Source organism: Mus caroli, unplaced genomic scaffold (genome assembly GCF_978045245.1).
Source record: "Mus caroli unplaced genomic scaffold, Mus_caroli_1 scaffold_2, whole genome shotgun sequence".
Classification (NCBI taxonomy): Eukaryota; Metazoa; Chordata; class Mammalia; order Rodentia; family Muridae; genus Mus; species Mus caroli.
This window is the reverse complement of record NW_028227257.1, coordinates 88,635,470-88,658,895: the sequence shown is the minus strand read 5'-3', so window position 1 is coordinate 88,658,895 and position 23,426 is coordinate 88,635,470. Positions and strand designations below refer to the sequence as shown.

Here is a 23,426-nt window from a genome sequence, read left to right as displayed (position 1 = left end):
TCACGGACAGGCAGCAGAAAAGGACAGAGTCTTATACTTGAGTGCTGGTCACAAGGCACTCTGGGGCTGGACTTGGGTAGCTTTTCTCTCCCTGGAAACAACCACTGGGAAGTTCTAGGATTTGAACAGACACAATTGTCATGATGGGTTCAATGCCTATAGGCCCCAGACCAGTCCACTACAGATCTCCAAGAAACAGGAAGAGTCCTCAGAGAGCTCTTGGGAAACCATGGAGATCGCCTGACCGATAGGAAGGACCATAGAAGGGCAGCTCATAGATGGAGGCTTCACTGGCACTGAGTGAGGGCTAGCTTGCTTTCCCCCTTGCCTTGTCCTGTTATTTGAAAGTTTGGTCCTGAGGACTCAGAGCCTTCCGGTTTCCTACCTTCTGAATGTAATGCTGGAGCCTAGCTCTTCAGGGCAGATAGAGGAGGGCAGCTGTCATGGGGGTTAAGAACAGTTTCCTGGGATGTCAGGAAAAGCCAAAGCCGGGGTAGAGTCCTCACTGCTTAGAGCTGAGGAAAATGGATCAAGACCCAGAGGAAGAAATGTCAGGTCCTATGCAAGAGAGATGGGGCCTTAGACAGAGCTAAGTCATGAAGAAATGAAGGTAACTGACCTAGAAGCCTAAGACAAATAAGCAAACAGAGAAAAGACTTAGGACAAGGGACAAAGAAAAACTTGTAAAACCAGCTAGTAACAGGTAACCTTGAGTTACCTGTCATCCATGAGTACTCCAAAACCAAAGAATTCCAAACTGGGCAGGGTAGTGAAGGAGACGGATCAACACTCTGGTGGAGCTGGTCCTGGTCTGGCAGCTGGGAGCCTTGACTGTAGCTGCCCAGCTTGGTGAGGAGTAGAGAAGACTTGAGGTAGACGTTCTGCTGCTTCCTGCGTACCAGTTATCTGGACAAGCATTTCCTCTCCAGCACTATACAAGTACTGAGTGAGGACTTGGACTTGGCCAAGTCCAGCCAGCCATCGGATGGGCTGTGAATGTCCAGGTCTCATGGGGGAACAGACCTATATTATCCAGAGCTGCAAGTTGGCATCACAGCTGGCAGTTGGTTCTCTCCAGGAAATGTGGTATCAGGCATACAGCCCAGGGAGAGCTGGGGATAATATATGAAGACCCATGGGTAAAGGGAGAAAAGAGACAACAGGACTTCTAGGGGCATTTAAATGCTCTCAGAAGATAACAAGAACAGAGCAAAGATAAGGTTGAAATAAAGCCTGGCAGACTGCCTTTGAACCACCTCCTGCAGGGCATGTGTTTCTTCCCAAAGACAGGACCAGGTCTGAAAGTCACCCCATATAGGGACAGACACAGCAAGCTGTCCAGTCTTCTCCTTTGCCTCTTTTCAAAGCAACCTGCATTCTGAAAGGGGCTAGAAGGGTTCACTAAAGCCAAGCCCTCACTTTGGTCCAAGCTCTGCTGACAGACTCATAAAACTTGGCCTTTTCCTCCCCAGTAAAACAGAGGTGTGAAGAGCAGTCCTTGGGGCTCAACTCTTGTCCTGCTGTTTGTGTTTGTTTGTTTTACCTACAATCCCCCAGTGTCTGCTAGCTCCTGTGCCTGACTCAGAGGCTCAGATCAGCAACTGACTCCTTCTTTCTTCTGCTTTGTACCTTCCAGGCGAGGGCTCAGAATATGGTGGCAGTGGGGAAGATGCCCTCAGCAGGATCCAGAGGCTGATGGCCGAGGGTGGCATGACAGCTGTGGTACAACGGGAACAGAGCACCACCATGGCCTCCATGGGTGGCTTTGGCAACAACATCATCGTTAGCCACCGCATTCACCGCAGCTCCCAGACAGGCACAGAGTCAGGGGCTGCTCGTACCTCCTCACCCCAGCCCTCCACCTCTCGAGGACTGCTCTCAGAACCTGGGCAACTGGCAGAGCGAGCGCTAAGCCCCCGGACAGCCTCCTGGGACCAGCCCAGTACCTCTGGGAGGGAACTACCCCAGGCAGCCCTGTCCTCTTCCTCCCCTGTTCCCATTCCAGTCCCCCTTGCCAGCAATGAGGGACCAACCATGCACTGCAATGTGACCAATAACAGTCACCTTCCTGAGGGTGATGGTAGCAACCGGGGGGAAGCTGCAGGCCCTAGTGGGGAGCCACAGAACCGATAGAGACAAAATGAGGCACTGGTACCTCCCTCAAGCTGCTGAGCAGAAGCAGGACCTCACAGCTGACTGGGAACTGATGCCTGCATCCAAGAACAGGAGGAATGAGAGGGTGGGGCATGGAGCCAGTGGATAAGGGGGCAGTCCAAGGGGCAAGGCTGGCCTGGGGTACTAGAGCCTTCCATGATCTAGAGCCCGGAAGAGCCACACTGCCGAGCCTGGTGTGAATAAAGAAGCAAGTGGGTGTCTCTGCTATGAACCCCCATTTCTCCTAGGATCACTGGCCTAGGAGACTCAACCCTGGGCAGAAGCCCCAGAAGAGTAAAGTCTTCCAGATTTAGACCACACCATCCTGGACAGAATGGTGGGACAGTTCTTCCCTGCCCACTACTGGAGGGACAAGCCACCAGGAGCAGAGGAGCACCCCCCCCCCCATTGCTTCCATCTCTAAACCTTCCAGAGTTCCAGCCTCTCTCATCCTCGTAGCCCACAGAGATGGAAAAGTCAGGCACAGCTTCCATGTCAGTGACTTATGCTCACCAAATGCGGACACCTGTGGAGTAAAGGAAATAGCCTGCTTGCCTGTCACAGAATGGAGTCAATACATGGTGGTGGACAGGTCCTCAGGAGTGGGGGGTGTAGGCTGGCCCACCCCCAGCATGTCCACCAAGCTCCCCCCTCCACAAGGCCCTCCATGCAGCACCTATGGGTGTCAGTATTACCTAAGCATAGGCCAAAGCCAGCCCAGGGTTGGAGGGAGGAGATTCCCGGTCAGAATGTGAGGTCTTGGTCTGGGATTTGAGGTGTTGCATGTGGAATCCTGAACTGTACGTGTAGTTTTTAGTGGCGAAATCAAGGCTCTGATCATTTTGTTTTTAGTATGAAAATGTGATTTCCTTTCTGTTTGTCACTCATCATAGAAACATTGTGGTGGGAGGAGAGGGGATAGTCTACTGCTAATGAGGGAGACACCAAAGATCTACATCATTAAAATGATGACACGCCCCTCACCAGGCTCCTGCTTCTTTCTGCCGAGAGGGAAGGAGGGTAAGAGGTTTGGGACTGGGGTGTGGAGGACATCCAACTGGGGGGGGCAGGTTTCCCTAGGCAGTTCAGTGGACCTAGTTAGTAATGGCATCCTCTGACCCATTAGCCCAAGTCAGCTGGTTGAGGGCTGCTTCCTAGATGGATGCACATTGGGGCAGGTAGGCATGATGGAGAGAGTCATCCTGATTGCTTCCTGCCAGGACTATAGGCCTGGAGTGACAGCTGAGTCACCAAAATCTTGAGACTCTGTCCAGTCCTAGAGACCACTGGCAAATTCTGAGCAGCTGAGAGGAGACTGTGTGGGCTTGTCTGCAAGCACCCCTGAAGGAGCCACTACCCTGTCCTGTCCATGTGCTGCTTCACTTGTCAAGCCCCTTAAGAAAGTGAGAGGGAGCCGGGCGTGGTGGCGCACGCCTTTAATCCCAGCACTTGGGAGGCAGAGGCAGGCGGATTTCTGAGTTCGAGGCCAGCCCGGTCTACAAAGTAATCTCCAGGACAGCCAGGGCTATACAGAGAAAGCCTGTCTCGGAAAAAAAAAAAAAAAAAGAGAGAGAGAGAGAAAGGAAGGAAGAAAAGAAAGGAAGAAAGAGAAAGAAAGTGAGAGGGGCTTTAAAGAGGTGTAATAAAGAGCTGGAGAGATGGCCCAGCAGAGAACAACACTGACTGCTCTTCCAGAGGACCCAGGTTCAATTCCCAGCACCTACATGGCAGCTCACAACTGTCTAACTCCTGTTGCAAGGGATCCAACACCTTCATACAGATACACAGTCAAAACACCAATATACATAAAAATATTTCTTTAAAGTATAATAGAAAACCCAAGGAACTGCCAGCAGCTGGACTACCACAGGTAGGATACTGGGTGGAGGTGGGGATGGTGAGAATTACAGGTTCTGACACAACAGAGATGAAAACAAAAATGGCCAAGCAAGTAATGCAAACTGAGGTACTGTGAACTGTATCTGCAGTTCACTGTAGGGTACTGCCAGTGAATTGTGTCAGTAAACATCCACTAGCTGTGTGACTTTGGACAAGCCACTTGCCTTTTCTGTGCCTTGATCTTCCTTGCAGGAGTGTACTACGGAACTGCTTCAGTTTACTTTCAGAGCCATAAAATCAATCAAACCATTGCAACTCGCAGAGCACAGGCATCTTGAGACCCGCCTTCCTTTAAGGGAAATAAGTTGAATTAAAATATTTGAAGGGTGGAAGGACACCCACTGCCAAGCTTATTCTACTACAAACAGATGTATGCCTTGGTTTGACAGGAGAGACTCTGAATTTCTTGAGTGTAAACAATGTGCTAAGTGTGCTTGATCTGCCCCCATCAAAACCCCTCAAGTAAAGACCTCAGTTATCAGGGCCACGTGACTAACAGCCAAGGTACACACAGCTGGGTCTGTCATCAACACAGAAGTCAAGGCACGGGGAAACTGAACATGCTGTCTAGTTGATTGCAAACAGGATATAAAGAGGGCTTGTGATACAGTGGTCTAAAAGTGAGCATGCCTTCACTACCCGTTCTGATTGGTTAGTCATACCTTGTCTCCTTAGGAAGTCCACATCCAGGGAGAGCCTCCTTAGTGGTAAGCCTTTGCAGGACCCCTTACACATTACAACTACGTGGTGTCAGCAGGATAGAGACTGGTAGTCCCTTAAGAAAGCGTTCCAAGACCCAGTTAGAACAAAGAAAGCAGAGAGACTAAATTGGGTCCCCTAGTTTCAGTTCAGCTTTCCAGAGTTCATCCATGAGCTCTGAGATGTGGGTGGGTGAAGTAAAGGCCCAGGCTTCTCAGACTGCATTGGCTTTGCCCGTGGTTGGAGGCATTTCTGTTTTCTGGACCCTCCTGTCCTTAACAAGTCTCCTCATTTGATGGCTTAACACTCTGCCCTCTCCCATACATACAACACTTTCATTCTCCCAAGAGCACCCTGCTCCTGGCCCCCAGGCAGGGGGATATGGTAAAGTGGAAGAAGTTGGTAACAACTGAGCCTCTCCTCTCCTGTGACATGGAGGCAAGAACAATAGCACTTCTTTCATTTTTTCCTTCCGAGGATCATGGGAGACCAAAGCGCCCATGGGAGGGAAGATGGCTTCTCACGCTAGCCTGCCCTCAACTTTGTCCAATGTTGACGTCCCTCTCTTCAGCATGGAGAAGCCTGAACCAGGAGCCTTCTCTCACAGACTCTAGCTCATGTCTCCACCCATTCATTCTCTGTTCCTAACTCCTCTGTCCTTACAAAGCTATCCCTACCACTACCACTCTCCCCAGGAGCCCCTACCAGCCCTTGCAGGAGGGTAGAGGAGAGCTGAGATTCAGGTGGTTTTTCCAAGAAGTCAGCCGGCTTAAAGTTAATTGGCTGTTGACATTCAAGAAGCTTTGTGGGTGACCGGTAATCAGGATCCCGGGCGCGAAGGGGTGCATTCAACCCTGGCTGGCCCGGGAGAACAAGCGCGGGTGCTTAATCTGAGCAACTGGCCTCCGCACCAAGGACATGTGGAGCTGTCCGAGGTGCTGAATCTGCCTACTTTGGGCCTTAGCCTAGTACTGTTGCGGGAGGTCTGGGAGACTGGACTTTCCTTCATGGCCTGTTCTGTCCCAGGTGACCTTGGGCACCTGGCTTCCCCACATAGGCAGCGATGAACTCATTCGCGACTGGATAGGAGACTCGTGTCATCTTCAGTCTCACAGCTAATGCGCGTCCCTTCCCGGGCGTGGAGAGTGACAAGATCTTTAGCCAGGGTAGATGCTCGCCTGTCCATTCTCACCTGCTCTTCCCAGGCCCCGACGGCTGCAGTCTTTTGGCTGTCCGGCGGCTATCAGGCAGCGCTCTGTCCCGACAGAAGCACGTTGCTAGATCTGCCCCGCCGCACACCAGGGGCCTGTTGGGGCCAAACCCTCAAGACCAGGATTTAACCTCAGGCGGAACAACGAAGGGGCTACAAGCCGTGGAGAGGTTCGAAAACACTTCGGTGTCCAGAGTGCGTGGTTAGGGCGGAGGCGGGGCTCATAGCCAAGCTTGGCCGCCTGGTTCTTCCCCAGCCCGCGAGGGGGCGCCTAGTCCCCATGACAACGCGGACAGCCCCCACCCCACCCCCCGGAGGGCAGCGCCCGAGGCCAATCCTCCTTGGCGACTGTGGGCGGTGCCCTCGGTGCTGGAGTCCGGAGTTGCGGGCCATCTCCCGGGAGAGGTGTGAGCATCAAGGGTACCTGACACTCCAGGTGGTGACCCCCGCGCGTCGCCGCTGGGTGACCGGCCCCGGGCGGGCGGTGCGTCCCCACCACGATTGGCTGCTTCCCTGTGACATCACGCGGCTCGGGGAAAAGTGCGAGCGTGAGCGCGAGTCGGAGCCACAGCGCCGGGAGCTGCAGGCGAAGCAGGGGCCGCCCCTTGGCACCCTGTCCCCGCCCCCGGCCCCCGGCCCAGTCGCCCACCCCACCGACTCGCAGGGCCTCTAGCTAGTTCCGCCGTCTGTCCGGCGCCAGCGGAGCAAGACAGAAGCAGCGGGTGAGTAACTCCGCGGAATCGCGGGGGCGGGGGGCTCCTATTCAAAGCGAGGATGTAGGGTTCTGGGACCCTCTGAAGGTTTCCAGAGGTGGGTCCGTCTGGAACGGGGCCCAAGACCCCTTTGAAAGGCAAGCGCGGTGCGGAAGGGGCGGAGAGCTCAGAGATGGGGCACCCCTCTGAAAGAAGGACCCCAGGTCTCTAAAAGGTTTCTCCAGGTGAGCCTCTAGGGATTGGTGATCATTGAGAAGGCTAGGGGAGGAATAGTCCCAGCCCACAGTCCAACCCCGAAGCAGAGCAGCCGTCGGGTCAGGACCCACACTCCCTCACTCCCTCCCGTTGGCTCTTCTTCAAGGCGCCGGAAGATGAAGCCCCAAAGCGCCCGTTTCCCGCCCGTCTCCCTGCCCTCCGTTCCCACCTTGGCCCACCGGGAGCCTCCAGTACGCTCTAGCCCGTTGGAGTCCTCTGTCCGCGACCTTGAGCCCCGACGGAAAACACCCCTGCTCTCTCCTGTTTCCCTTCCCCCTCTCCAGGAGTACCCTCTCTTTTACTCATCCGGGGAGATACATCTCCCAGCCCTCCACCCTCCCAGCTCTTAGAGGAAGTGTTAGGCACAATGATTTGGCCCAATATCCAGCACCCCTCTCTCTTCCCCTAAAGTACAGAGGCTTCTCTCCGCCTCAGGAACAGTCCTGGGGGCCATAGCTTTCCTGAAGTGATCACTTAATAATCGAAATTCTACCCCATGGGCGCGCAGAGCACCCTTTCCCGACTTGACAGCAGGGGTAGGGGCTCGAGAACCCGCGGAAGCACATTGCCCACGCCCAGAGAATACAGGAACTGCGTGCCTGGGGGTTGATGGGAGGGCGGGGCATCGGAGAACCTTGGCCCTTTCGACCAGGACCCAGACGTGATGGAGCCGGGAGATGGGCCCAAGGGTAAGCCCCGAGATTGTCTTTGAGATAGACCTGAGCCCACAGCTTGGGAACTCGGTGCCTATTTTGGCTGACAGGACTAGACAGGGCCTCTCCAAGGGTTGCGGGTTGAAGAGTGAAGAACAATTGTACCCTCCTGACCCAGGCCTCGACTGGGCTCCCTGTTTGGAGGCTCTACCCCTGCCCTCAATGCGTAGGGCACATCAAACTGAGCTCGGTGACCCTTACGGCTCGTCGAGGCTTCTCGACAGAAGTCAGCCCACTGCTGGGACTGCACGCTCTCCATTCTTGACAATGCAGTTAGGACCAGGTGCCCGGGGCCACTAAGATAATGGTTCCAAAGTCAGGGTTTCTTCGCAGCCCAAATTTTGCTCCTTTCTCAACCCTTTCCCCACCCACAGACCGGGCGCTTGCCGGTGGTTCCCGCCGTGGGAACTGGGCATTCGCTGATAGTCCAGCATTTGCTCCCGCACACAAATTCGCGGTTACGGCCACCGAAGCTCTATGGCCAGACACGCACACACATGCACTCGCACGTGTCCACATGGCGCTGGCATGCTCACACGTTCAAAGGCGCACCGGTATCCAGGCGTGGCGGGGCGCACATTGGCACATGCAAGCAGCTACTAGTGTCTACTCGAGCTCCCCGAGCTCCCGAGTAGTCACACACAAACACAACTCGCACTCGTTTTCCCACCTACACGTTCCTTGATGGGTGCCTTGTGGGGTGCGGGTGGAATCCCGACGCCTTAAAGTTCTTCATCCTCGAAACCCTGGCCGAACCTAAGGAACCTTTGTGGCAACCTGGAACCACGGAGACAGGCAGTATCTCCCTCCCTTTGCTCCTTTGTGGGAGAAGCCCTGCCCTGACGCTTTTCTGTATTTGCGGTTTACACTGGGACTTGACGTGGTGAACCTCCGGCTCGGGGTCCGGAGCTGGCACCGGGGACCAACATTGCCATCTAGCGGTGCTCACAGACCAGGGTGATGGCTGCTTGCCTTCTCGGCGGGATTTGGGGGGGGGGGGGGCAGAGAATTGTGCCTGAAGGTGCTGCGGTCTGAACGTCTGAGAGACTATCAGAGAAGTCTAGAAAGAAAACTGGGACCAAGTTGAGAAAACTGAATTTACCCAGTCTGCATCTGTCGGGGCTCCGGGAAGACCAGACCACCCACCATTCATCTGGTCATTTACTTGTCAAGGCTGTTTCTTGGTCCCAGGAGGACAAAAGGTCAAACCCAAGTGAGGGAGCTGGAATGTGAGGGTTCCACATCTAAGATGCATCTTGCGGGGGGGCTTCTATCTTATGTGGTTTGGGGAATACCTTGGAGATAAAGTGTCCCAGACCCTCCCCTTCTTGCAAACTGGATGACTCTCATCTGGCTCATTATCGTGATGCCCTTCGGTAAGAGGACTTTTAGGTCTGTAAGATGAGGTTACCAATAGTACTTACCTTTTCTGGGTGCTATAGGCAGTAAACTTTGAGGGGCTTCTGACTCAATAAACAAGAGAGGTTGTATTTTTCCTAGCTCACACATCTTGCCCCCCACCTCCCCACCTTCATCTTCTTATCCTGCTGGCTGCTGGCTGCTGGCTGTGTTCTGGTCTTGAGAGACTAAAGTGAGGGTTTCCTTGGTGCACGCTAATGGTTCCCCTACTGGCTTGCCCCTGTCCCTGGGTATTTGGGTGGGGTGGGGTGGGGAGAGTAGCCTCTATACTTGATGCTACCCTCCAGGCTCTAAGACATCGGATGCTTAAGGCCCCATTTTGGAGCCGAATACCACTGTGGAGTCTCTTGAAAGAACTGATCTGTCTTTTGCCCTTGACTCCTTGGGTGACCTTGGAGTGTCACTACCCCCCTTCCTCCTGTCTTCCTTTGACCAGTGGATTTAACTTTGAAGCCAGAAGGCAATCTCTTGTATCTGTTGTGTTGGAGCTGGAGAGCTGGGCCCAAGCTTGGCCTGTGCCATTTCCAGTTGGAGAGCAAGCTGAGGTGCTTCAAAGGCCATAGTGGGACAAGATCCTCTATTTTGTAAATGACAGAACTAGTTCTCAGAGGGCAAATGGCTCTCCTTGGGCTGTACAGCTAGACCTTGCTGGCCTGCTATTGAACCCAAGCTGCAGACTTGGTGCCTGTTCCTCCACAGCTGGCTGCTGCACCCTCTCTTCCTCTTACACACACACACAGGCTCGCATGCACGCGCTCGTGCGCGCGCGTGCACACACACACACACACACAGATGCACACACAGACGCACAGGACTGCGTATACGACCTGCGTGTGGCTGAGATGGTGCCTTTGTGCGTATGTGGAATGCTTGTGTGTTGGCGGGTGTGAAGGAGGCTGGGCTGAGCGGCTGCCCTGGCACAGCGTGCTGGGCGTGGGCCTCCCTCACATGTATGGAAGAGGAAGGGGAGGAGGAGAGAGGAAGGGAGCCTGGTGGGAGGGAAGGCAAACTCTGGGGAGGGGCTCTGTGTAGGACCTTAGCTGGGTCATCCTCTGTGTGGGATGTGAACTCTTGGGCTGGCTGCAGGTTCCCTCCAGGGTAATTCCCTCATCCTTTGGCTCCGTGAGGGAGCTTGTCCTTAGATCTTGGGGAATCAGATAGACCCTTCCTTCTTCAGCTGCTTTGTCTTTCAGGCTTCTGATTTCTTTGCTGGGGATCTAACAGGCCCCACTCTGTCCATTCTTCACCCTGGGACTGGGCAGGGCAGGCAAAGCTGAGCTTCCTGAGTCATCTCCCGATTCCCTTTCTTATTCTTCCTCTTCCAGGTGTCCCAGCTCCCACCTCACCTATCCTGGTCGCTAGCGTGACCTCCCTAGCTCTTAGAACCATCAGGTCCTGTGTCTTTCTTGACCACTCTCCTTGCTCCCAAATGCACTGGAGCAGCCACAGGATGTCAAGGAAATGTGGAACCTTATTTAACACCTCTGAGCCTGTTTCCTCAATATCTGCCTTCGGTTGTGAGGAAACATAGAGTGCAGGAACTCAGTAGACAATCTATGCTGGCTGCGATGATGATGATGATGATGGTGGTGGTGGTGATGATGATGACGACAATGTAGGAATGGGAGAACAAATCTCCCTTGGCCACGATTGGTTAAGAAATGTCCACGTGGTTAGACATGGTGGAGCATACCTGCAGTTCTGGTCCTCTAGAGGCAGAGGCAGGCAGATCAAGGCCTGTGACTTTGAGGTCAGCCAAGTCTACACAGTAAGACCTTCTTTCAAAAACAAACAAACAAAAACAAAAAAAACAAAAAAAAATAAAGGAAGAAAGAAGAAAGAAAAGAGATGAGCAAGTGGGGCTGCAGATGTAGCTCAGTGGTACACGTGTGCGGCACATGTCTGCCATGTGTATAGCCTTGGCTACAACCTTCAGTAACCAAAAAGGCAGGGGTTGGGAAGTGACCAGCCTGAGTGGGCAAACAACTAGACATTTGGCCCTGCTGCCCGCCTTCAAGTCCTTGGGGCCATTTCCTCATGCTACCCCTCGCTTTCCTGAGCTCCGTCTCTGGGCCTTTGCTCTATCTCCTTGCCTTCCTTTCTACCAACTTTCCTCCTTGCCCTCATCTGTGTCATCTTCTGGGTGAGGCCGGTGATCAGCCAGCAAGCACCAAGTTCTCTCCCGTCTTCTCTCTCAGCTTTTCCTTCACCATCTTCTTTCTAGCAGTACCCCCCCCTCATGTGTTTCTGTTTCCCCCACAAAACTAGATGATCCATTCTGAGATGGGGACCATGTGTGTTCATTCACTTTTATAACCTCAGCCCTGAGCTGATTACAGTGCTTGGCTGAGGAAGCTTTCAGTAAACGTTAGAGGACTGAGGACTCAGGAATGGTTGGCACAGGGAACCCTGACATTTTCCTGGATGAAGTTCCTCCAGCCACAGTGCATGACCCCTCCCCACTCCCCCATCCTCTTCCACCATTCACTTCTGTGCTGTCTCCTTCCTCCTCCAGCCGCTGCCCACCTGTCTCCAGTTGGGTTCAGCATGGCGAACTTCACACCTGTCAATGGCAGCTCAGCCAATCAGTCTGTGCGCCTGATCACAACAGCCCACAACCACCTGGAGACAGTGGAGATGGTGTTCATTGCGACAGTGACTGGTTCCCTGAGCCTGGTGACTGTGGTGGGTAACATCCTGGTGATGCTGTCCATCAAGGTCAACAGGCAGTTGCAGACAGTCAACAACTACTTCCTGTTCAGCCTGGCGTGTGCAGATCTCATCATAGGGGCGTTCTCTATGAACCTCTACACCTTATACATCATCAAGGGCTACTGGCCCCTGGGTGCCGTGGTCTGTGACCTGTGGCTGGCCCTGGACTATGTGGTGAGCAATGCCTCTGTCATGAACCTTCTCATCATCAGCTTTGACCGCTACTTCTGCGTCACCAAGCCCCTCACCTATCCAGCCCGCCGCACTACTAAGATGGCAGGCCTCATGATTGCAGCCGCCTGGGTCTTGTCCTTTGTGCTCTGGGCCCCTGCCATCTTGTTCTGGCAGTTTGTGGTGGGCAAGAGGACAGTGCCTGATAACCAGTGCTTCATCCAGTTCTTGTCCAACCCGGCGGTGACCTTCGGCACAGCCATTGCTGCCTTCTACCTGCCTGTGGTCATCATGACGGTGCTGTATATTCACATCTCGCTGGCCAGCCGCAGCCGTGTTCACAAGCATCGACCCGAGGGCCCCAAGGAGAAGAAAGCCAAGACACTGGCTTTCCTCAAGAGCCCTCTGATGAAGCCGAGCATTAAGAAACCTCCACCAGGGGGCGCTTCTCGAGAGGAACTGCGCAACGGGAAGCTAGAAGAGGCTCCTCCGCCAGCCCTGCCCCCGCCTCCACGCCCAGTGGCTGACAAGGACACTTCCAATGAGTCCAGCTCAGGCAGTGCCACCCAGAACACCAAGGAACGGCCACCCACAGAGCTGTCCACCACAGAGGCCGCCACCACACCAGCGCTGCCCGCCCCTACCCTGCAGCCACGAACCCTCAACCCAGCCTCCAAGTGGTCCAAGATTCAAATTGTGACAAAGCAGACAGGCAGTGAATGTGTGACGGCCATCGAGATCGTACCTGCCACGCCAGCTGGTATGCGCCCAGCAGCCAATGTGGCCCGAAAGTTTGCCAGCATCGCTCGTAACCAGGTGCGCAAGAAGCGGCAGATGGCGGCCCGGGAGCGCAAAGTGACTCGGACAATCTTTGCCATTCTGCTGGCCTTCATCCTCACCTGGACACCCTACAATGTCATGGTCCTGGTGAACACCTTTTGCCAGAGCTGTATCCCCGAAAGGGTGTGGTCCATCGGCTACTGGCTCTGCTACGTCAACAGCACGATCAACCCTGCCTGCTATGCACTCTGCAATGCCACTTTCAAAAAGACCTTCCGGCACCTTTTGCTGTGCCAATATCGGAACATCGGCACAGCCAGGTAATCGGGCAGGTGCCCTAGGAGGTGCTGGTGTCAAGAGTGTGTACCGGGGAACCACATGGCTCACCGGCTGTGGAGGAGAGAGTAGGCGGCCCCACTCTGAGTTCGCATCTGCTGAAGAGAACAGGTCTCCCAGACACCATGAGGTACAAGAGGCTCTTCGCTGGGATGGGAGAGCAGATCTCTACTGAAGCCTAGGAGGCTCAGCCCAGGGACGGTCTGAACTGGCATCACCTGGCCCATATCTTTTCCCTTGCCTCAGGAAGATGGGGGACGATGGCTGGAGTGGGCAGCGGCTCTATCAAGGCCAACCATCGGTGGAGGTGGATGAATAGAGCAGAACCTGGGAGCGTCTTGAGAGGAGCAAAAGGAGCCAGGCTTGCAGGGTGGGGTCCCCCCCCCTCCGTTGTGCTGTAATCGGTGCTTTCCGCTTTCCTGCGCCCTCCTCCCCCTTGCATGTAGACTCAGCCCTTCCCCTGCCCCCAAGTCCCACTCCAAGGTGAGGGACTTCCTTGCCACTGTTGCTCAGCCAGGCTCTGGATGGGAAGCCAAGCCCTTTGGCACTCCCCTGGCCAGCAGTCATCTGGACGGGGCAACTGGGAAGCCATGCAGACTCCAGGGGACTGAGTCAATTAGTGGTGGATCTTATTGTCAAATTGTCAAGAACCCACCCCCCAGGTCACACATCAAATGGACAGCAGTGGGCAGTGCTCCTCTCTACCTCTGCACGGAGGGAGGTATGGGTCCAAGGGGGCAAAGGTGATGGGGGGGGGGGACTTGGTGATCCATACAGCCCACAGTGGCAGATGACACAAGCAAGCACCCTCATTGATCCCCAGTGAGAAAATTCCAGACTTGCAGTAGCCTGGACCAGAAAGACTCTTGACTAGCTGGGACAGAGTTCAAGTGAGTCACCCAGGTCCCCTTCCCTAACCCCAGCCCTGTGGGTCCCTGGGAGACATTTTTTTTGTAAATGTTCTGCTCTTTTTCCACGAGCTGTAGGGAGCACTTCCTGAATAGCCCTCAGCTCCCCTCAGTCCATCTTTCCCCATCCTCCCACCCCCGACAGAGCTCCATGGCAAACTCCCTGGGAAGGGGCTTTTATATATTAAAAAAGAAGCTTTTATTGGAAAAAAGTGAGTTTATTTTATTCATGTCTTAATAACAGGTATCAGGGTGGGGAGAACAAAAGGGGGTATGGGGGGGCTCACTTTCCAGAATCTCTTGTCCCTCCCCACTTTGGGCACTTGGTGTGGGCGTGAGAGGACAGGCGTGATTGACAGAGCTGACAGGAAGATAAAAGGCACTGGTGGGTTCTATCTTGGGCCTGTGGGAGAGGAGGGCTCCGTTCAGGCTCCAGGCAAGGCGGGAGGCTCTCTGGCCTCCTGACTAGTCCTTTCCTTTTCCTTTCTTGGCTGGAAAACAATAACAGAGATGCATTAGTGCGGTGGGTGACCTAGCTCGGACTCACCAGACAACGTAGTCAAGTCCATCAAGGAGAGAAAATCCTGCCCCCTAGTGGTGACTGACCAGTTCACCTGGAAGTGGTGGGAAAGGGCAGCCATGTGATGCGAAGCCTTTCTTTATTCCTTCAACTTTTTAACCCCTGCCTCCCCCCCCCCGCACCCCCTTTTAAAGACAGACTCTCAAGTCTCAGTCTGTAACCTTGAACTCAAGGCAGTGCTACTGCCTCAGTCCTGAAGTGCCACTTTTTACAGGCACGAGCTACCAAGCCTGACTTTCAACTTTCTATTTTCATCTAGGATCAGAGTACTTCAAGTTCCTCACCGGGGAAATGGGCAGAGTCACCTCTGCCCTGCTGGCCTCAATAGCTGTTGGGAGTCAGGTAGCAGCATGTCCCTTTGGGACAGTCTTTCCCTAGTTTTAAGCGCAGAGTTAACTCCTCCCTGATCCCACCCCACCTTCCTCAGTTGACAAAGACAAGCCTTTCCCAGGAACCCAGATCGGACGATCCAACAGAGAGAGTAGTTTCCACTTGGGCAGAGGGCTTAGCATCTCCTGAGAGTGGCCCTCAAGTGCCTGCCCATTCCTAACTTTAAGACTGCTCTGCAGAGACAGAGCATGGAGTAGCCTGGCCCACAACCCCACCATATTCGCTGACCTTTGGTCTTTGACTTGGTCTTGGAGGTGCAGGGCTTAGTCACGCGGATGGTCTCCTGGCACTGGGCATTGTACCGTGCCTTCTTCAGAGTCCCTTGGCGGGCTTTGGTGCCAGTGCTCCCATCACACGCCCCCCAGCTCTCAAACTTGTATTTGCAGTCGGCTGATGGGAGAGTGGCCCCACGGTGAGAGACAGGAGGGTTGTGGCTGTCCTCCTTGCCTCCGGTTTATAAGGACATACCCTCTGGCTTCCCGCCCTCCTCCCGTGCGCCACCTCACCTCCAAATTCCTTCTTCCAGTTGCAGGGCACCTTGCAATGGACGCGCTGGGTCTGGGCCCCACAGGTACCCTCGCGGAAACCCATGCCGCAGTCCTTGCTGCTGGGGGTGCAGGGCCCCCAGGTCCACTCCGAACACTCGCTGCCCTTCTTCACTTTCTCTACAGGGCGCAAGGAACAAAGTTAAGGACTTGGCGTGCCGGACCAGCACTTGGTCACACGGCCTCACCTGCCCACCCCAGCTTTCTTTTACTCCTGAGCCCACCCTACCCGGTCACCTTTTTTTTTGGCCACCGCGGACGTGACCGCCAAGAGGGCAAGAAGGGCGAGAAGGAAGAAGCCTCGGTGCTGCATCCTGGGGGTAAAACCTGGGTTAGAGTTTCTCGCCTAGTCCCTTCTCCGCTAGGAACCGCGGGAAGGACCTCCCACCCTTGACTGACTTGTCCCACTTTCCAGGCCCAAAACGTCGGACCGACAAGGGGGAGACGGAGGGAGGACTTGGAACCGATGTCTCAGCGTACCCCCCACCCCCACCTCAGCCCCCTTGGTGGCAGCAGCCGCCTGAAGGGACTAGGGCCACAGCCACTGCGTGCGCTCACTCGCTCACTGCTCGATGCTTCGCTCCCTCCCGCTCCGGCCTGTCCCGCTAAGGCCGCTAAGGCCCCTTTTGTCTCCAGAACCGGTCTGAGCCGGTCACATGGGCCCCCGCCCCTCCCCCCACCCCATGGAAGGACCCGCCCCGCCCCTTTCCCCCAAACCCGCACCTCCCCAGACCCCCTAGTCCCCGCCTCCATTCCCGCCCCTCGCCGAGCCGGGACTCCCGCGTCTGTGCCTCTCACCTCTGATCTCTGGGTCTCTGGCCCTGGAGCTCGGTTTTACCAGTGCGCTTCTGGCTCAGGTCCCCTCGTAGCAGCCCCAGCTCTCTATCCCCTCCCCTTCCCCTGGTCTAGGCCTGTCTATACTTTTCCCTCTCGCAGCCTGTCAGCTCTCAGGTCACCACTTCGCTTGCCCACCGCAGACCCCGGGAGTATGTCCTGGTGTCACAGGCTCGGGGCGGCCACCGCACCCACGAACCTTCCCTTCGAGGCCGGGCTCACCTCCGGCTTGTTTTGTTTTTTTTTTATCAGTTCACTCAGAGTGCAAGAGAGGTCTCTGATGTGACAGGGAGCTGGGTACCTGGGACCTCAGATGGCTCCGGGTGAGCAAGGCTCAAGAGCCTTTTTCTAGTGCAGGTTTAGGGGAGGAGGAGGAGGAGGGAAGGGCGTTGGGGGGATGGGAAGCACATAGAAATGAGTTTGGTAAATCTTGTCGCTGACAAGAGCTGTCTGAGAAGTTCCAGACCGGGCTTCGCCCGGAGGTGATAACCGCCCACCCCTGACCCTGGGGCCTCAGGCTCACCTCAAGCAGATCCCCCAGTACAAGCCAGGGGGAGGGGACTGCTCCAGGGCACAGGGCCAAAAGACGAAAGAACCCACGCTTGGCCCCCGCCCCACCTCTTTTACTTTCATTGTTATCATCCCAGCAGGAGCGGGAAGCGGGGGAAATCAGCTCCGCCCCTGGCGCTGTGAGCCTAAGGCCCTAGGCAGAGGTCAGGATCCGGGCAGACCCATCTCCCGAAGTGGTCTGAGATGTTGGTGGCCATTTCCCCACCCTAAGGATTACCCAGCACACACCATTGCTCATGGGAGTCTCCCACAACAAGAAAAAAAGAAAACAAGAAAGGAAAAAAAATTCACTTTACTGAGTCACACCCAGCTGTAAACAAGTCACCGTGGGAGCCCCACCCCCCACCCCAGGCCATACAGTCCGAAATGAAATGGCTGGATACATGAGGAGGAAGACCAGGGTAGGTGCCAAGCAGGGCAGCGGGCAGGTGAATACAGCAGGCTCTTGAGTTTCTGGGATGCCCAGGGTGGGTGGATCAGAGAGGAGGGTTAGGTACCCAGAACCCTCCAGAGAGCCCAAAGGATCAGGTGGCTTTCAAAAGTCCTGCTGAGTGCAGGCCTCCCTGACATCGATGCTGAGCTCTGTCCAGCCCTTCCATCTGCGGTGGTGAGCAGGACGCTGCCCTGAAGGGAGGGACCCAGCCAGCCCAGCCTGTTTCCTGTTCCCCATGAAACCAGGGACAGGTTAGAGTCCAGCTCCTTAGAGTCCAGCCCTAGATCTGAACAGCTTCTCAGGGGGTGGCACGGGGCTCCTTCCCTGTGGCAGGGTCCCCCCATAGCCATCTGACAGGAATGTGGCAGTGAGATGGGCAAGGAGAGTCCTCTGGTAGTGTCCCTTGTTGATCCATGGTCCCCTTAACTACACAGCTGTCTCCTGGTCCTCACGCTGGATCATCTGGTAATGCTGTCTGTTCTCCAGGTAGGCAGCTAGCTCTGTGTCTTGAGCCTTCTCAGCTCGCTGCCGGGGAGTGTCGCCCTGGAAAAGGGTGGAAGGGCCACCAAGGCCTTAGGAAAGTGCAGGGGTTCTTCTACTACGGAGCCAGAGGGGGAGGGTATCCTCAGAGGTCACAAGGTTTCCCCCTGCTGGCTCAGGTTTCTCAGGGCCTGGACTGTGTTGGCTCAGAAGAGCTTAAAATTCCCCAGCCCTGCCCCCAAGTCTGGGAAAGGGTGGGTTTGTGCTCTGCCAGGCAACTCACCTGCTGATCTGTCTTCATGAGGGAGGCCCCGGCTTCCACAATGTAGTGGCAGATGGTGCGCTGACCCAGGGCGGCTGCCTGGTGTAGACAGGTCTCCCCACTGGGGAACAGGGGCTGGTTGTAGACACTTGCAGTTCTCTAGGCCTGCCCAGCAGTCTCCCAACAGCCATTAGAAAGGGCAGGAGTTTGGCAAGAGGGGGAAGGGTGCTCAGTGCTAGCCACAAAGGGTTCTTGTGCTCTGGGTGACCAAATGGTTAGACCTGAAGGAAGGTGGTTTTCATGTGAACCAGGGGCCTGTGTCTCAGATACTCACTTCTCCTCCACAGCATCAAGGATCTCTGGAGGTGCTGCAGATAAAAGGAAAGGGGGGTGCTAAGAGCCTGGCTCCCCCTTTCTCCCTCCCAGCCCCAGCAATGCAGCTCACCATGATCCAGCAGATAGCGGACCACTTCCTTACTGCCAGTGCTGACCGCGTGGTGCAAGAGCGTGCGGCTCTTCTGGTCACGGTGCATGAGGTCACCTCCTGCTCGGTGTAGCTCCTGGAGCTAAGGGCAGTGGGCAGGGTAGAGCAGGGCTGGATCACCCACCCTTCACAGGCATGGACAGGCACGGGCTCACTTAAGTTACTCCCTAGGCACTTCTGAGGCTTTGTTTTTTTGGTCTTTCTCTGTAGTCTTGACTGTCCTGAACTACGTAGACAAGGTTAGCCTCAAACACACAGGGACCCTACTGCTTCTGCCTCATAAGTGCTGGATTAAAGGTGTGCCACCACACCTGGCTTCTGAGGGTGTTTCTGGAGTGTCATTAGAGGCATAAGTCTTGTCATCCTATGAATGAGGAACTCTCCCCCAAGTGCACAGCCGACCAAGCCAGAGAGCCCATAGTTCCTTTAAGACCAACCCCCTTCCAAGTACAAGGGATAGGGGACAGGCAAACTGTATTAAGTAGCCCCTAGTCAGAACCCACCTAGACAGGGCAATGACATAGAGGACCAGCTGATGACAGATGACAAGGGCCCAATCCCTCCCTGGGTGAGAGCCTCCAGAGGCAAAGCCGAGCTTTGACTAGTTAGTACCTTGCAGCAGTCATTCCTCTTGGCTGCTTCAATCAGTTCTTCACCTGCACAGAAGAGCTGTCCATCAACCCTGAGGTCAGAGGCTGAGCATGGGTTGATGTGTGAACAATGTGGGGCACGTATGCCAAAGGCTGGGCTTGTGCAGGAAAGCGATCCCACGGGACTCAATGGCTATGCGTGTGAGCTATAGTGAACCCTGACCTCCACTGAGCCTCCCACATATGACCAGGGAAAGTAGCAGGACAGGCCTCACCTTGGGGCAGTGCAGTGTCCCCCTGCATTGACCTGTGAACAGAACAGGGTGAGATGTGACCCAGCTCAGCTCAGCTGGCCTCCTTCCCTGGTACCAACCATGGTGGCCTTCATTTTTTCCAGAGTACTGAGTGCCTACTGTGTATCACACACTGTAGGGTACAAGCAGGGAGCGAACGGACAGATGGAGACCCTGGCCTCATGGGGTTCATGTCCTAGCTCAGACACAAGCCAACCAATGAACAAGGGATCCGGAAGTGCCACTAAACACAGCAGGGCAGTGTGACCAAGTGGCGGTGGACACTTTCCAACCCTCAGGTGGCATTCCTGGAAAAGATCCCTCTGAGAGGGAAAAGCCAAGCTAAGATGGGGGTGGAGGGTGTCTGAGACAGTAAGGGCAAAAGTCCAGAGGATGGCCTGGGACCCCTCCAAGGAACCTGGGCTGAGGCCCTGTGGTGACAAAGGGGAAATGCTGGGCTCAGAGAGGCCAGGAGGTGCAGAATGGAAGAGCTTCTAAGAGAGGGGGTTCTGGGCTGGGAGTAGCCAGTTTGGACTTGCACTTTCAGGCCTGGAGACAGTAGAATGGGGGTGGGGAGGGAGTGCTCCCACTGGGGGTGTGTGTGTGTGCTCCCGCTGGTGCGGGGGCATGATAGCAGAGGGACAGAGTGTGGCGCTCCTAAGTGCTCCTGCTGGTGGAAAGTCCATGCCTGCAGACAGCAGACAGGATTTAAAGCCAGGGGAGAGGTGGTTGGGGGGCTCTGGGGCTCTGGAACTCACCCAGGTGTAGGGGAGCAGGGGGAAGCAGGGAGCGGGGAGGTAGGGGTGGGGAGGTCAGGCCGGGCTGATGCTCCCAGAAGCTCTGGGTCTAGGATGTAAATCTCATCCTGGGCAATCTCCGTCACATAGTTGAGGTGCTCCTGTCGGGGAGGGGGTTAGAACTGAAGGTCCGTCTGCCCGTGCTGGGCACACGGCCCTTAGTCTCCAGTGGTGGGGTGCGGTTTGGGGACCAGAAGCAAGGCAGCAGACCTAGAGAAGCCTCTCTCAGACCAAGAACTCCCAGGGGAGGCAGCAGGGAGGTGGGTCACCCCTCTTCCCATCCCTTAGTTTCCATTATTGCTTTCCATGGTTCCCCGGCCTCTATGTGTGGCATTCACCAGCTCAACAACTACCTCCCACTGCCAAGACAGGTGATCTAGCCCCGGCTATTTTCTTCTGTTTCCCTGGATAGCAATGTGCTTCCAGGCCCTCCCTTCCACCCACCTAGAAAGCCTTTTCTGGCATGCCAGCTTTTTCTGTTGGCGCCATCCCTGTGCATTCCTGGAGGGTGGGGACATGTGATCCACAGCCACAGGCATGTGAGTATATTATAGCCATAAGGCTGTGGTGAGTGTGCCTGGCTTGCCCACAGAGGTCTGAGTGTGTGGATGGCGAAGGCCTGCAGGGCTCACCTGGGCTCTGTCGATCCTGTAGAAGCGGCTGGCAGTGGTGGCTGTAGAAGAGAGTATGAGGCTGAGTATGAGGTCTGTCCTCATCCCAGCCCAGCTCTTCTGTTAATCAGCCCAGGTTCCCCCACCAGCAGGACGGCCTAGCCCTGCCTAGAAAGGGCCCTTCATGGCGGACTCACCATCCAGGAAACACCACTTGGAGGAGAGTTGGTGGCACATCGGGGACTTGGCTCCAGCCCCATCGGGCTCCTGTTTAAGACAGAAGCAAAGGTCATGGTGGGTCACAGCTAGGCTGGAAAGCTCACTGCCCCACCTCCTACTGCTCTCCCATTAGTTACCCGCTGCAGTCTCTCAATGTGGGCGCGGCAGAGCTCCAGGTCACTGTCTCCGGGGACCACCACAGTGCCCAGAGGCACAGCTGCAGGACAGAGAGGCCCTCCAGCAACTGGCTGTATGTCCCTGCTGCATGGCTGCATGTCCCAGCCAGCCCAGCAGCTGCTCGTCCCTCCCTGCCCCAGCCCTGCAGCCACTCACAGGCCTCCTTGAGCTGCTCCTTGTCATAATGTAGAGCCTCGTAGTCGTGCATACTGACCCTGCTCACTTGGATCCTCAGCTGCTCAGGAACTGGTTGCTGGCTGTAGGGTGGAGCCAATGACAGGGAACTCAGCAAGGAGCCTGCCTAGCATATGGATGCTCAGCTGGGTACCAGGCCAGGTCCTAAGAGGGGCATCCTGCCTCCCTCCCAAAACCCTTCACTTAGGATGCCAGAGGACCTAAGGGCTCATCCATCCTAACCAAGGGCTCTCTCACTGAGCCATATAACCAGACTACGAGTCCCTCTTTGCAGGTCAGTAAACTAAAGCTCAGGTAAGGCGGAGCCTGGGGCCGACACGGGACCTACTCGCTGTGCAGTGGGGCAGTACTCCGGCGCTTGGCCTTCTGCACCATAGTGGCCTGGTTGCGCAGGGCAATTCGAATCCGTGATGCTGAAAGCTTGCAGGGCTCACCGTCCACCTGCACAGGGATGGCCTTGGCAGTGGTGAGCAGCACTTCTCGGCACTGCGTCAATCGCTCACCGTGCCCACCCACCTGCAGTGCTGCCTGTGGACACAGGATGCTCAGGTCAGGTCAGGTGTGGGCGGGGCAAGCTCTGTTCTTTCCAGAGATGCTCTGGTGACAAACACAAGAGGGAACCCCAGACAGAATACAGAATGGAGGGATAAGGCAAAGGTGTCAAAGACTCCCTCGTTAGATGGAGTAAAAGTGTCCTCCCATACAGCAAGAGTCACTGTCCAACTGTAGAACAGAGGACACGGAACCTTCAACCAGAGGAAAGAGCAGAGGTGGCTACTCTGCTCTGGTCAGAGAAAGGAAGGGTAGAGACAGTGCAGGACTAGGGCTGACCGCTCACCAAGGATGTCATGGTGAAGCCGATGACCTCCAGGTAGCCATCATCATGCCTCTGGGGCTCGAAGTCATGGTGCTCCCCGGGGTGGCCCCAGGGCATGGTGCCTGCACAGTACCTAAGGGAGGGCAATGGAAGGGCTGTGGCATGGAGTCAGCAGGGTGGGACACGGGGCCCACAGGAGCCGCCGCCGTCCTCACCTGGGGATATTCAGAAAGACGATGCACTGCGGTTTCAGGTCCTGAATCTTGGGGGTTAGGTCCATTCCATCACACTGCACACAGGAACAGGGAGTGTTGGGAACACGCGCACCCAGGTGACCTCCCTCCTCCTGGCCCCCCAGTGGTTGTCAAGCAGCACTTCTCACCACTACTCGGATGTGCTTGGCTAAGTCCTTGGAGCTGCCCATCAGGAAGTCAGAGAAGGCCGTCTGTGGAAGACAGGGGGTGTGTCATCATCTCATGACAGGGCCTTCCTTCACCACGGTATCATAGGGCTCCTGTGACTTGCATAAAGGAGGCTGGGGGCTGGCTGGCCCCAGACTCACCCCAGCATAGAACATCTTATTTCGAAAGCGGCTGTTGAACTTCTCTGGGTTGGCTTCTGGGTAGAGATCAGGGGTGGTAAAGTCAGTCAGCCTGCTGGTGCATCCCAGGCTGGGGTCGTGAGGAGACTCAGGGAGCAAAGGCTGACACTCCTGAACCCCCCACGCCTACCCTGGCCTCCCACGGCCCCTTCAGCAGGAGGGTGCTAACCTCGAGACTCATGAAATTCCAGGGTGACGTGGGCATCAAAGCCCAGGCTGAAGTAGTTGTTAAAGACATCCAGGGGCAGCTAGAAAAATGTCAAGTGGTAGAAATGACAGAGTTGTCTCACATGTGTCAACTCTTTCCAAGGCCAACATCAGCACCCACTGCCCTTGCTCGGCGCAACTACTTGTAGAGGCCTTTGTGTCAAGTAAAGAGGGTTTCAAAGTTCCCCTAGCACTGCCTGGGAGGCCTGGCTCTTGCAGCGGGGAAGGGAGCCAGCAGCTCCTCAGAGGGCCTGCTGGGTCCCTACAGCACTGTGCCCTCAGATGCCATGGACTGCATCAACTCCAGGAACAGGGGACTTAAGTATCGCCACTGCTTAGGATAGAACCTGGCACACTGGAGACCCTCACCAG

The 23,426-nt window shown here is 55.6% G+C and overlaps 4 protein-coding genes across 11 annotated transcripts in view; 2 read left to right on the top strand and 2 right to left on the bottom strand.

The window, feature by feature from the left end:
* The window catches only part of Ambra1 (autophagy and beclin 1 regulator 1), a 181,213-nt gene extending 178,076 nt beyond the window's left edge, over nt 1-3,137 (top strand). For all 4 annotated transcript variants that reach the window (XM_021182592.3, XM_021182585.3, XM_021182606.3 and 1 more), the window contains one exon: nt 1,637-3,137. In XM_021182592.3, the coding sequence (XP_021038251.1) occupies nt 1,637-2,133 (497 nt within the window). In that variant the 3' untranslated portion in view covers nt 2,134-3,137. The remainder of the gene's footprint in view (nt 1-1,636) is intronic.
* A 3,374-nt stretch (nt 3,138-6,511) lies between these two features.
* Chrm4 (cholinergic receptor muscarinic 4) lies at nt 6,512-13,789 on the top strand. The gene is made up of 2 exons (XM_021154867.3): nt 6,512-6,684; nt 11,578-13,789. Exon 2 carries the CDS (start codon nt 11,610-11,612, stop codon nt 13,047-13,049), a length of 1,440 nt encoding a protein of 479 aa, XP_021010526.1. The 5' UTR covers nt 6,512-6,684; nt 11,578-11,609; the 3' UTR covers nt 13,050-13,789.
* A 381-nt stretch (nt 13,790-14,170) lies between these two features.
* On the bottom strand, nt 14,171-16,128 carry Mdk (midkine). Of its 2 annotated transcripts, XM_021154875.3 has the most exons (5): nt 16,043-16,128; nt 15,722-15,798; nt 15,446-15,604; nt 15,168-15,329; nt 14,171-14,460 (listed from the first exon to the last, which is right to left on the bottom strand). In XM_021154875.3, the coding sequence occupies exons 2-5, from the start codon at nt 15,795-15,797 to the stop codon at nt 14,435-14,437; spliced, it is 423 nt and encodes a 140-aa protein (XP_021010534.1). In that variant the 5' UTR covers nt 15,798; nt 16,043-16,128; the 3' UTR covers nt 14,171-14,434. The 2 variants fall into 2 exon arrangements, with proteins under 2 accessions (XP_021010534.1, XP_085685831.1); XM_085829705.1 differs by lacking the exon at nt 16,043-16,128 and having other exon boundaries at nt 15,446-15,606; nt 15,723-15,793.
* Nucleotides 16,129-17,161: 1,033 nt separating this feature from the next.
* Nucleotides 17,162-23,426, bottom strand: part of Dgkz (diacylglycerol kinase zeta) — a 42,821-nt gene continuing 36,556 nt past the window's right edge. For all 4 annotated transcript variants that reach the window (XM_029472294.2, XM_021156923.1, XM_021156924.3 and 1 more), the window contains exons 15-31: nt 23,017-23,095; nt 22,809-22,864; nt 22,629-22,691; nt 22,462-22,535; nt 22,268-22,379; nt 21,758-21,957; nt 21,391-21,491; nt 21,195-21,274; nt 21,036-21,105; nt 20,860-20,900; nt 20,189-20,328; nt 19,413-19,444; nt 19,160-19,203; nt 18,509-18,629; nt 18,398-18,431; nt 18,085-18,184; nt 17,162-17,864 (exon numbers count right to left, since the gene is read on the bottom strand). In XM_029472294.2, the coding sequence (XP_029328154.1) occupies nt 17,748-17,864; nt 18,085-18,184; nt 18,398-18,431; nt 18,509-18,629; nt 19,160-19,203; nt 19,413-19,444; nt 20,189-20,328; nt 20,860-20,900; nt 21,036-21,105; nt 21,195-21,274; nt 21,391-21,491; nt 21,758-21,957; nt 22,268-22,379; nt 22,462-22,535; nt 22,629-22,691; nt 22,809-22,864; nt 23,017-23,095 (1,464 nt within the window). In that variant the 3' untranslated portion in view covers nt 17,162-17,747. The remainder of the gene's footprint in view (nt 17,865-18,084; nt 18,185-18,397; nt 18,432-18,508; nt 18,630-19,159; nt 19,204-19,412; nt 19,445-20,188; nt 20,329-20,859; nt 20,901-21,035; nt 21,106-21,194; nt 21,275-21,390; nt 21,492-21,757; nt 21,958-22,267; nt 22,380-22,461; nt 22,536-22,628; nt 22,692-22,808; nt 22,865-23,016; nt 23,096-23,426) is intronic.